The following is a 12,238-nucleotide window of genomic DNA, read 5'->3' as shown; positions in this document are numbered from 1 at the left end:
AGTGATGCATGTGTGGCCATATCTCTTTAGAAAAATTGATGCATAAGAAGGAAAAACTAAGGAATACAAGAAAACAAAAGAGCAGATCCTCAAATGGCAAGAGAGGAGAAAGTATTCTGGGAAGGAGACAAAAAGCATACATGTTGAATGTCATAATGCTGTGATAGTTAAGTCATATCTGGCCATGCATTAATTTTAGTGGAACCATGCTGGGAAATAGCAACCCAGTGGCAGTCATCGTCCAAAAGCTAAATGTAGAAGTTCACAAGATATGTATGATGCATAGTGTACAAATTACAATTAAATATGTATCTGAGTTGAGCCTCTGGTATCTTTCAGAAATAAGTGTAAGGTTATCATAGAAAGGACTGGTCTCAAATAAACTTTCCCCAGAGCTTAAGTCCCTCTTTGTAACAATCTCTTCAGGGACAAAAGGGAGATCTCAACTTGTTTTCATTTTCCTGAAGTTGTTTCCCTGCGCTGCCAGACAAGGACTGGTGTCTGTGTGTTGACCTCTGCATGAGGGGAATTGTCAGACAGCTTGAGGCAGATATGTATGCTCTGTTCTCATGAATGGGGCTTTGGAACAAATTGTGGGGGAAGGAGTCCCATTTCAATCTGTCAGTCTTCTGAAATGCACGATTATATGGTTTCCTATCCTAACAGCTGCCACATATATTAATCTATCCCCCATTCAATTACTCTTCCTTTCTTATCTATTTTTGTGTTGTCTTGTAATCTTTAACTGTAACGGTATCCATTTAAACTGCATGTTCAGCATTTTTTGTTTTTAGGAATACATTTATTTTTAGCTTGTAGTGTGATGCTTTAAAAATCCCCTGCTGTTTTCAGAAATGTGCTGTTTGCAAACCTTTCTTTAAAATTTACCTCTAACTGATGTTTTAGTTTTATGGCCTTTTACTATAGTTACTGTGGTTGTAGTGTTGTTAGGTTGGCTTTGTTACTCTTACATTACAGTCTCTGTTGCCATGTAATTCACCAGTGTTTAAGGTTCAGATCAAATGCTCTGCTCCTTTTAAGACTTGCAGCCCAACCTATAATTCACTGTTATGAAAGTGCAATGAGTTGTAATTACAGCTTTACAGCCGCATAATCCTTCACATGTCTACTCAGGAGTAAATCTGATTGCCTTAAATGGAGTTTATGCCCAGGTTATTGGGTAAGGGATCACAGCTAGTCATTCATCTCTTCTGATAAAAAAAATTGTGGATATTTTTAAGGGTACAATGAAAATAGACCTTCCTCATGATCTGTTCCCAGCATTTGATATTCCAACAGCTTCTGAATATGTAGGTTCTATCTAATTATATTAGCTAACAGCCACTGATAGGCATTCTCCATTAATATATAACTTCTTATTCAAGCATAGAATTCCTTCCATAGATAATCCATGGACCCTTGTGTATCGTCAAATGCATGCACTTAATACAATCAGATTACAGTGTCATACTGTGTAATTTTGAATATGTTGAATATGATGTTTTTACAACACTTGAGACTCCAAATTGCATGTGTAGCACAATTATCTGAGAGTAAATTTGGCAGCTCTGTGACAAACAATAAGCAGTGCACTAATAAGAAATTTTATTTTATTATAGTCTTTAATTGGCTAAGCCTTTAATCTTCTCTTGCAAAAGCTTGCTAATCTGTTACTACTTCTGTAGCAGAAACCTATTAAATGTGCTTATTAAAAGTCAGTTCATACATTTAAGGAACGAGTGCAAGTGACTTTCTGCTCCTAATACAACATGAGAAAGTGGGATTCGCAGATATCCCCCCTGGTGTGAGCCATGAACCACACAGTTTATTTTCCACACCCTTTAATAACGGATGTGGGTGGCAACCCAAGACTGGACATAGGGATGAAACTGGTATGAAGGAAATGGCTGGCAGAAACGGAAGCCCCAAGGAATCTGTTAGCAGAGATGGGTATGCTGAAATATGTGTTGCATGCTTCACTTGTTCACTATTTATTAGTCACATCCATATTCTACTAAGCTGGACCACTTACTCATGAGTAGTCTGCCACTATTCTTCAAAAGTACTGTACAACTTCTACAACAGTAAAGACCAAGTTCAGAACATTTTAGTAGGACTTTATCACATGGAGAAAATCAGGAAAAATTGCCCAATCGCCTTGAATCTTTTCACACAACAGCGCAATTAAAGAGGACTTATCCTGGCAATAACCAGGTGATAACCAGCAACAAATCAAAGAATCGTAGAGTTGGAAGAGACCGCAAGGGCCATCCAGTCCAACCCCCCGGCCATGTAGGAACTCTCAATCAAAGCATCCCTGACAGATGACCATCCAGCCTCTGCATAAAGACCTCCAAGGAAGGAGACACCACTACACTCCAAGGGAGTGTGTTCCACTGTTGAACAGTCCTTACTGTCAAAAAGTTCTTCCTAATGTTGAGGTGGAATCTCTTTTCCTGTAGTTTGCATCCATTGCTCCAGGACCTAGTCTCTGGAGCAGCTGAAAACAAGTCAACTGCCTCCTCAGTATGACATCCCTTCAAGTATTTAAACAGGGCTATCATATCACCTCTTAACCTTCTCTTCTCCAGGCTAAACATCCCCAGCTCCTCAAGTCGTTCTTCATAGGACATGGTTTCCAGACCTTTCACCATTTTGGTCGCCCTCCTTTGGACACATTCCAGTTTTTCAACATCTTTTTTAAATTGTGGTGCCCAGAACTGGACACAGTATTCCAGGTGGGGCCTGACCAAAGCAGAATATAGTGGCACTATTACTTCCCTTGATCTAGATACTATACTTTTACTGATGCAGCCTAAAATCGCATTGGCCTTGTTAGCTGCCGCATAACACTGTTGACTCATGTTCAACTTGTGGTCTACTTGGATTCCCAGATCCCTTTCACACATAGTCTCGTTCAGCCATGTGTCCCCCAGCCTATATCTGTGCATTTTATCCCCCCCCCCAGTGCAGTATCTTACATTTCTCCCTGTTGAAGTTCATTTTGTTAGCTGTGGCCCAACTTTCTAGTATATTCAGGTCATTTTGAATTTTGATCCTGTCCTCTGGGGTGTTAGCTACTCCTCCTAATTTGGTGTCATCTGTGATAAGTATGCTCCCAATTCTGTCATCCAAGTCACTGATAAAGATGGGGAAATCCAGTGAATGATTTGTTGCTGGTTATTACCTGGTTATTACCAGGATAAGTCCTCTTTAATCACGACATTATGTGAAAATATTCAATGTGATCGCACGATTTTCACAGGATAATGTCCATTTAAACCCCCACTTTGCCCACTATTTTCCCCATGTGATACAGTCCTAGGAGGAGATTAAAGGAATGAACATCAACCATTCCTGAACCCAGAAAGGATCACTAGAGTGTACATGCACTCTTAGGGAGAGTTACAGCCATGCACACACAAATACACACAAAAGTTATTATGTAGCCAACATGATATTATCCACCATGCTTGGGAGATCTGCAAACTTTGCAAAAGTTCCAAATTGGGAACGGGGCGGGGGTGTTTGCTAAGGGTCAGGCCACGCTCAATAGGGAAAGGATATGCTAGGAGGCAGGAATGGGTAGGTGTGTGAAAGGAGGGATGGAATTTAGTATAATGCATGCTCACACTAACATTTTGTTGCAGGTCCCACCTCTCAAACATAAAACTACAGTACTACTTCATTAATAGCAAAAATAGTTCATCCTGTTACATCAGATGCCTTTATACAATGGAGCAATTATAACAATTTAAAAGTGGATGAGATTACATAATTTTTTCCATGCTTGGTTTCCACTGTGCCCAACCTATCCCAGAGGCAGATTTCCCAATTTAACCAGAGAAAGCGCAACTCCAAAATAACGTAGACCTTACTAATAATTTCTGCTTCCATTTGTTACTGACATGCAGAGGAAGCAAACGAGAAAGGAGGAAAGGGCCAATGAAGGAAGAGACAAAAAGCACAAGTCAAAGGTTGAATTCACAGCTGCAAAATAATTCATTTCCAGTGTGCAGTATCCAGACCCATTTTTCCTTGTTAGCTCCAGATGCCCTCCTTTTTAATCCAAACCCAAATTGATTTTAAGAGCCACACATTCCCCTCCCCCAAAGTCATATGGGTATACATAGCAGTTTCTACCACTGTCTATGTATTCAACGAATCAGATTATTTTGTAGTCATGCCTGCAGCGACTGCAGATTTTTCCCCCTTCCCAGAATGCAGATTCATATCAACCAACAGACTTTCTTTTTTCCTCTCACTTTAACCTGTACTCCCATTGAATGGCTCCCTCACCAGGTTTCCTCGGCTAGGATATGTGAATGCCTCTTCATTCGGTTTAAAGAGCCACAGTGGCTTTGGCTAGGGAGGAATGAGGGAAATGGGTAGAGGGAAATGGGAAGATGCAGACTGTCTGGTCTCCTTTCAACCCTCCTTGCCCCTCCAAGCATTGCAACAGCCCAAACTCAAGTCAACGATCAAGAGAGAAACTGTGGAGTTGGCGGCATTCTGAACAATCTCCATTAACCTTGGCATTTTCACACATTTGATTCACAAAGCACAACCATTTTAAATCTCATTGAAATTAATTAACGGGACAAGGGTTTTGAGAGGAGACAATGGGACAAGGGTTTTGACAGAAGGAGACTTCAATCCTATGCCCATTAGTTGTACTGAATTCACCAAACTTTGGATCCACTCCTTTTCCCCCCTACCCTTTGTGGTTTTCCTCTGCCTGCAGCTGCTCAAACGGCTGATCATCAACAACAAAAAATGGTAACACCATGTTTGCTGGAGAGGAAAGCCAAGGTAAGCCCTCACCAACCTGTCTTACCCTCCAACCACCCTGTCCCACCCCATCCCATTCCCAATTCCACCCCAAACTCAATTCAGAGTGCAGGGAATACATTTTAAAAAACCCATAGTTTTTTCCTAGAAACTGCCAAGTAAAAAATTTATAAGGAGCCCTGATGGCACACTGGTTAAATGATGGTACTGCAGCTACAACACTGTGAGTTTGATCCCAGGGCTCCATGGTTGACTCAGCCTTCCATCCTTTCACAGGTCGGTAAAATGAGTACCCAGCTTGTTGGGGGCAATTGGCTTACAGATTGTAAACTGCTTAAAGAGTGTTGAGTTCACTATAAAGCAGTATAGAAATGTAAATGCTATTGCTACATGAAAGCCCCCAGGCATCAAAAAGAAGTGTTTTCACTTCAAATCCTGTGTTCAAACAGGGTTGGGATCAAGATAAGTACAAATTATTTTACAGGTGTGGATTCAGCCAAAGTGACCAAGAACAAGAGTCTGCTTTAGAGCTCTTTTGTAGCTTGCCTCTATTCTCTCTTGAAGAGGATAAACCAATGTTCCACATTTCTCCTTATTTATCTGCATGTAAAAGCTATTTTATAGCTACACAGCTATTTTAAAAATGAAAAACATATGTGGGATCTTTATGTACTTGTACGCATCCAGCTCCCACAAATCACCATGTACGTTTCAGCCTGGTTATGTGAAACCTCCATTTAAAAATAAGTCAAAATAAGCAGAGTCAGTTCAGAAAAGCCTGACAGATTTATTTACAATTACAAATGAACAGAATACTCACTCCTACTACAGCAAACATACCCCCAAAGAGCAACCCCGTTCCTTCTAGCTAATTCTAGCAGGAAACTGTCTCTCACTAAAAATTATAACTGCCTTTTACTATATCTCTGTCCCCACATGGGAGAAAAAAGGAGCACTGTGCCAGCAATGAGTATTTCATCTGAAAAGGCTGGATGCCAGTTCCCAAATTAGCATGAGATGATATCTGCCATTAGCTCCCATTCAATAAACATCCTATGAGCAATCAGAATAATAAACACATGACAGAGATTTACCTCAGTTACTTCTCAAACTACAGTACCCACCCAATAAAGTGAGAAGCAGATGGATAAGATCAGTCTGAAACATAGGAATAACTCACTGCAGGACAGGCATAAAAGAAGAGCCTAAGTGTCTTAAGACACCAAATCCTGTCTCATCTTGGAGACTAAGCAGGTTCATCCTTGGTTAGTACTTGGATGTGAAACCATCTATGGATACTACATGCTGTAGACTATGGGCCTGAACAGACAGGCCAAAATAAAGCTGCTTTGGGTCACTTTGGAGGTATGCTGTTTAAATGACACACACATCTTAAGAGGCCAGAAGCTGTGCCAAAGCTGTACTCCAGTCCTTAGGACTGGAGTATGGCTTTGGCACAGCTTCTGGCTTCTTAGGACTCTTGCATCATTTAAACAGCATACCTACAAAGTGACCCAAAGCAGCTTTATTTTGGCCTGTCTGTTCAGGCCCTATATTTCAGAAGAAGGAACTGGCTAAACCACCTCTTGAGTATTCCTTGACTAAGAAAACCCTATGAAATTCATGGGGTTGCCATACGTTGACCAGTGACTTGAAGGTACATGTTGTTGTTGCTGCTGCTGTGTGCCTTCAAGTTGTTTCTGACTTATGGAGACCCTATTGCAGGGTTTTCTTGGCAAGATTCTTCAGCAGGAGGTTGCTTTTGTCATCTTCTGAACCTGAGAGAGTGTGGTTTGCCCAAGCTTACCCAGTGAAGGCACATACACACACAGGCATGGAAGAGGAAAAGATAGAACACTACTTTTACACAACAGCTCCCAGATAAAGTGAGCTATAGCGCATCCCTGACATACACAGGACTTTGGTGGCAGGTTTACGTTTGTTACAGGTAACCCCCCAGCTTTAAGCACTAGTCATCAGCCCCAATAAACCACATAAGCATACAAGTATAATCTGCCCTCCACATTCACAGGGTTTAGGGATGTAGGACCCCCACCAAAATGGAAAAATTGCAAACATTGGACAGCAGCAGAGGTGGTGGCAAGTCCCAGCTGCCAGGCATGCACTCCTCAGTCTTGCAAAGTGGACAGTCAGTGCAGTCCCCAAAGGGGCTACCATGGAAAATGCACTCCTGGCAGCTGGGCACTGCTATCACTGCCACCACCCTCTCCTAAAGCCCAAGGCTACTGCTTGCATATTCACACAACAGCTTCACTCAAGGAGAGAAGCATGCAGAATGCAAGCACAGGAGCCAGATCCCACCACTGTCACCTCTTCCTGAAGCCCAAGGCCACCACATGAATGTGCAGACAACAGCCACAAACCTTTGAGGCAGAGGTGACGCCTGCCAGGGACACACTCCTTGTGTTCCTTACCCCATAGAAATAGGAACACAGAAAGACCCTAGGTTTGAGGGACCTTAACTCAGTCTCCTATCTCTATGGGATAAGGAATCTAACAAAACACTCTTTCCATTCTGGAAAGGAGGATGAAAGAAGCCAGGGCAGGGTGATGGCAAACTTGTGAACAATCAAATCCAGGGATGTTAAACCAGCAAATATATAGGGCTGACTGTACAGATGGCAGACTTGCTGCAAACTGAGAAGCTAAATCTCTCTTCCTACCTATTCTAGCACAGCAAAGATTGTGTGTTAAAAAGTAACAATGTTAAATTATGTGTTTCTTGGGAGAAAATAATCCCAATAAAACTGGCTGAACAAGCTGAGGCTTGGTGATTTTGTTTGTTATCTTGCTCCTCTCCTGTCCCCACCCCTTCTATGGAAGTTGCAATTTTCCAGTTTATGGCAAACTGTGACAGTGATGAGCACAAAGTATGGCAATCAACAAGTATCAGGAAGTAGGAAAGGAAGATCAGAAAGAGGGAGTCCACAGAATGCCTAAGGTATGCAAGGAAGGCCTTCCTGTGCAGAAAATGAGACAAGGAAAAGGATGCATGATAGAGAGATAAGAAAAAAGAATGGAGGAATAAAGATGCAGGGGAAAAGACAGGAGTACAAATGACTAGAGACACATGGTTGGTGTGGCAATGGCATATGGAAAGGACAAAACAGAGTGGTCAAGCAGTGACATGAAAAAGCAAGAGAATAAGAAGCTATGTGGGATGGAGAATGCTGCAATGGGAAGATAGCATAGCACATCGGAGAAGAACAGGCAGAAAGAGACAGAGGACAACCAAAGACGGAATGGAATCAAAAAGAGGATTCAAAAAGAACTACATAAATTCAACCTAGACAATGAGGAAATTTAAATAGTTAAATATTTTCTGTACTTTGAATGAAACATTGATCAGGAGGGAGACTATATTCAAGAAATCAGAAGATTAGAAATGGGAAGGGCAGCAATGAAAGAATTAGACAAGATCTTGAAGAGTAAAATATACAACAGAGCACTAACATTAGAATCATTCACTACACATCATCCTGGTTATTTGATATCTGTTCCCATTAAACCTGGACTCATCCTGTTTTGTGCTCTGGATAAGTTTTTATGATAGCTTTAAAAATGTTTTGTTCATGATCATTGCTTTACTATTATTACAAATGAGAAACATTTAGAGAACAAAATATTTCATTAAAAATTCTTAAATGTTCTCTTTAAAAGGAAAATAGTCAGGGTTAGTGTACTACATACCCAGAGAAGCCATTACAGAAGTAGCTATTACTGTGTCAATGAATATAATATAAGTATGATTAATAGCTTTCATGCACTGGTGTTAATGGGAGACTTTCTTTCTCCACACTCCACAAAACAAAGACTTGTTTCAGAAGACAGATCTTCCCTAGGATCAAGGAAGGAAAGAAAATAGCTAGATGTCATCTTTTCAGGCAGATTCAATTCTATTATCTGTCACCCCCTACACATCTGAGCTGTTGTAGAAGACTAGTTCAGTCAGTGGGATTTACCTATGTGTTGACTCACAATTTAACAGTTGATTGAGTAGGTCTACACTGCTTGGGACTAACTAACAGGATCCCAATCATAGGCCCCATGCAGACAGGCCAAAATAAAGCTGCTTCAGGTCACTTTGGAGGTATGCTGTTTAAATTATGTATGCATACTAAGAGTCCAGGAGCCACGCCAAAGCCATGATCCAGTCCTAAGGACTAGAGCGCAGCTTTGGTGCAGCATCTGGACTCTTAGTACGCATGCAGAATTGAAACAGCATATCTCCAAAGTGATCCGAAGCAGCTTTATTTTGGCCTGTCTGTATGGGGCCATAGTTTGGTCCAGAGGGAAAAACTATGTAGTTTGGCCTTTTTAGAAAAGAAAATTCCTAATAATTATTATACAGTACTTGGCTGAATGTGTGCACCACAGATCCAATTGCTTTATCCTTTGGCTACTTATTGTTTCTCTGCTCTGTATCTACTATCCTCACCAAGGTTTCCTTTCTTTGGGTTTCAAATTAGTCTATGGAAACTTAACTGTGTGCCATACAAAAGCAATAAACTTTGCAAGGCAGCCCTATTTTAATATAATCTCAGACTGAAAAATTACTGCTCTTCTTGATTAGTTTTGGGAAGGAAATAGTGAGGGAGGAGGGTGAAGGCAGTACAGTATTTGTGGCTGGCTTTACTCTTTCAGTAATGTTTCATGGTAGAACAGTTTGGCCGTGTTTGCTCATAGATAATATCAGGCTTTGCCTAAGTGTTCCCATGCTTGCCTGATAACTGCTTTTGATGTTGATATAGGAAGGTGACTCCTTTGTTACTTAGCTACATGTTGACCTTCCTATCCTTATGACTTCCCATCCCCCTTTTATGGTTAGCATTCCTTCTCCATCATTCCCATTTTTTCTCATCCGTTGCTTTTATCTAAAAGTGGGTGAGCTGCGTTTGGTGTCAACACCTAACAGCAGGGTTGTACAAACCTAGCTTGCCAACCTCACAGGCCAGTCATGAAGACAGGTTGTTCAAATACCAGAGGAAAAAAGACAAATCATTTTCCTGGAATTGGGACAGTTTAGCCAAGATTATATTTATAGAATGCTTGCTCTACCTCAGCTCTGAGATCTAGATTTCAAATTTCAATAACGACCAGGGAAAAAGCAATTAACTCCATGCCCTCCTATACTATGCCTTGCCAAGTGAGTTTACTAAGACAACAGATTATAATGTGCAGTGTTTTTATTTTTGGTCAGCAACTTGGGCCAGCATTTTGGGTAATGGAAAATTCCATCTGCTCTTTTAAAACTCACTGGACCCATTTCCCATCCCTGTCTTAGCTTAGGGAGCTTGGGATGGTTAGCCTGGAGAAGAGAAGGTTAAGAGGTGATATGATAACTCTGTTTAAGTATTTGAAGGGGTGTCATATTGAGGAGGGAGCAAGCTTGTTTTCTGCTGCTGCAGAGAATAGCACCCAGAACACTGGATGAAGCTACAGGAAAAGGGATTTCACTGCAATATTAGCTTTTCCTACTCAATTTTTTTTTACAGTGGTTTGATGTGTAGGAATGAGCAGGTGAAACTTTTTACAGAACCATATTAAGTTTTGTCACCTAACAATGACTGCAGATCAAACCATAGTTATTGGCTGCAGATGCTTATTTCAGCATGAGCAGCATGGGCACTTTCTTAAGAAAGAACATTATTCCAGTTCAAAAAACTAACCATTTTTCTTTTTTAAAATTAAACTTGATGGTATTTCCCATTCCTATAGATCTGCATGACATGGCTGTATTGCATGCTATTTTTTTATTTGTTTGGATTTGTTGCATTTAGCTTCATTATTATTATTATTATTATTATTCGGATAACTTGTTGCGGTGTACATCCAGTACCTATTCCAAAATTTTGTGGGTATTCAGTAGACATAAACCACAGATCCCTTTCATCCCCAAGAGGCAAGATATGCAAAACAAAAGTTATCTCATGGTGTTTCTAACCTTTGGTGCCCTATGTCAAGTAAGAATAGTATTAGTTTTTTGTGATTATTTTTTTTAGCTATGTGGCCATGTTCTAAAAGAGAATAGCATTGCTGTTGGTGTAGTAATCCTGCCATTTGTGGGGCCCTGGCAAATGATCAACTTTGCTATTGCCTGCAGCCTTTTCATACTTACCTGCTGATTGAAAATCTGGTAGTCTTCACTCATCACGTGAGCTTCTACCTAAGGCCTTGGTAAGTACTATTACTCTGTGATGGTTCATACTGAAGATAAACACTATCTTTTTCACAACAGAAGGGAATGTGATAGACCACAAGTAGAATGTTGTAGATGTTCCGGGAGCTAAACCTATTCCATTTTCAAGTCCTTCCAAATTCCCATAGAATGCTTCTATTTTGTTTTTCAAAAGAACAGACCGTACTTTTGGGATTATTCGGCAAATCGGCAAGGATAATCCCAATTAATCCACTCGCTTCCCCACTTTTTCAGATGCTTTTAAAATGTCCTCCTCCCATTTTCCCGCTTTGTGCTCTGTTTACTTCAGTTGCTGCAAGCTCAAAGTACAACCTCAGCCTACAAAACTAGATTGCACTCAAATAACTCAGCAGGTGGGAGAAGCGAAGAGGGCGCTTTTGAGTTCTTCCTTAATAACTTTTGCCATCTTAACCATAGTTACTTGGCCAAACATGCTTCAGTTTTCAGCTGTGAAATGCTGGAAGGTATAAAATTAGAGGTGACTGGAGGTTATCGCTTTTAATTTTGGAAAAGCAGTGTTTGTGGCCAAAAAGATCCAGAGCGAGGAAAGATAACCTGAAAACGAATAATTGCAAGGCTTGAAAACTTCTCAGGCAATCTACCACAATGGGGCTCACCTTTTTCCCCCCAGGGATAAGGGACTGAGAACGCAGCAGGCTGCCTTCCCACCCCATCAAAAAAATCTCACCCACAATTCATTTCATTATTCATTCCACTTCATGGGTTTGGGATATTATTCAAAAGCCTGCAAAACCTATTTGATCACAAACTGGAACAAATATAAAGTATGCATATCACAGGCAGGACTATTTTTTATCATTATACCTTCAACACTTACAAATGACATTCTATTTTTAGGACTGACCAAATTAAAAAGGTAAAAGAGTTATTGACAAAGGCAATATCACTAAAGGACAAGATTTGTACTGAACAAATCGCATATCTTGGTGAAATTATGATGAATTACTTAGACTACTTTATCTGGTTAATGCCTGTACACTTAAGTCACACAACTGATATTATCAATTAAAGATTTGCCCTGACCTGATGTCTCTTAATGCAAGGAAAGGATTTAAAAGCAATAAAGCATTCCTTTCTACTTAGGTAGACTCTACAGCCATAAACCCCAGACTCTTATTCTAGCTTTTGCAAAATATACTCATATACTTCAGTGCCTTGTATGGCATGTTGTTTGCTGTATCATTATTATATATCTTAAAAATCAAT

At 40.4% G+C, this 12,238-nt stretch overlaps 1 protein-coding gene across 1 annotated transcript in view; it reads left to right on the top strand.

The window, feature by feature from the left end:
* The first annotated feature begins 11,374 nt into the window (after positions 1 to 11,374).
* MAJIN (membrane anchored junction protein) overlaps positions 11,375 to 12,238 on the top strand; it is a 32,124-nt gene continuing 31,260 nt past the window's right edge. The window contains exon 1 of the mRNA XM_042461908.1: positions 11,375 to 11,475. Within this exon, the coding sequence (XP_042317842.1) occupies positions 11,466 to 11,475 (10 nt within the window). The 5' untranslated portion in view covers positions 11,375 to 11,465. The remainder of the gene's footprint in view (positions 11,476 to 12,238) is intronic.

The sequence above is a fragment of the Sceloporus undulatus genome, chromosome 4 (assembly GCF_019175285.1).
Source record: "Sceloporus undulatus isolate JIND9_A2432 ecotype Alabama chromosome 4, SceUnd_v1.1, whole genome shotgun sequence".
In the NCBI taxonomy this organism is placed as follows: domain Eukaryota; kingdom Metazoa; phylum Chordata; class Lepidosauria; order Squamata; family Phrynosomatidae; genus Sceloporus; species Sceloporus undulatus.
The sequence above is the reverse complement of the archived record's forward strand: the minus strand, read 5'-3'. Positions and strand labels throughout refer to the sequence as shown.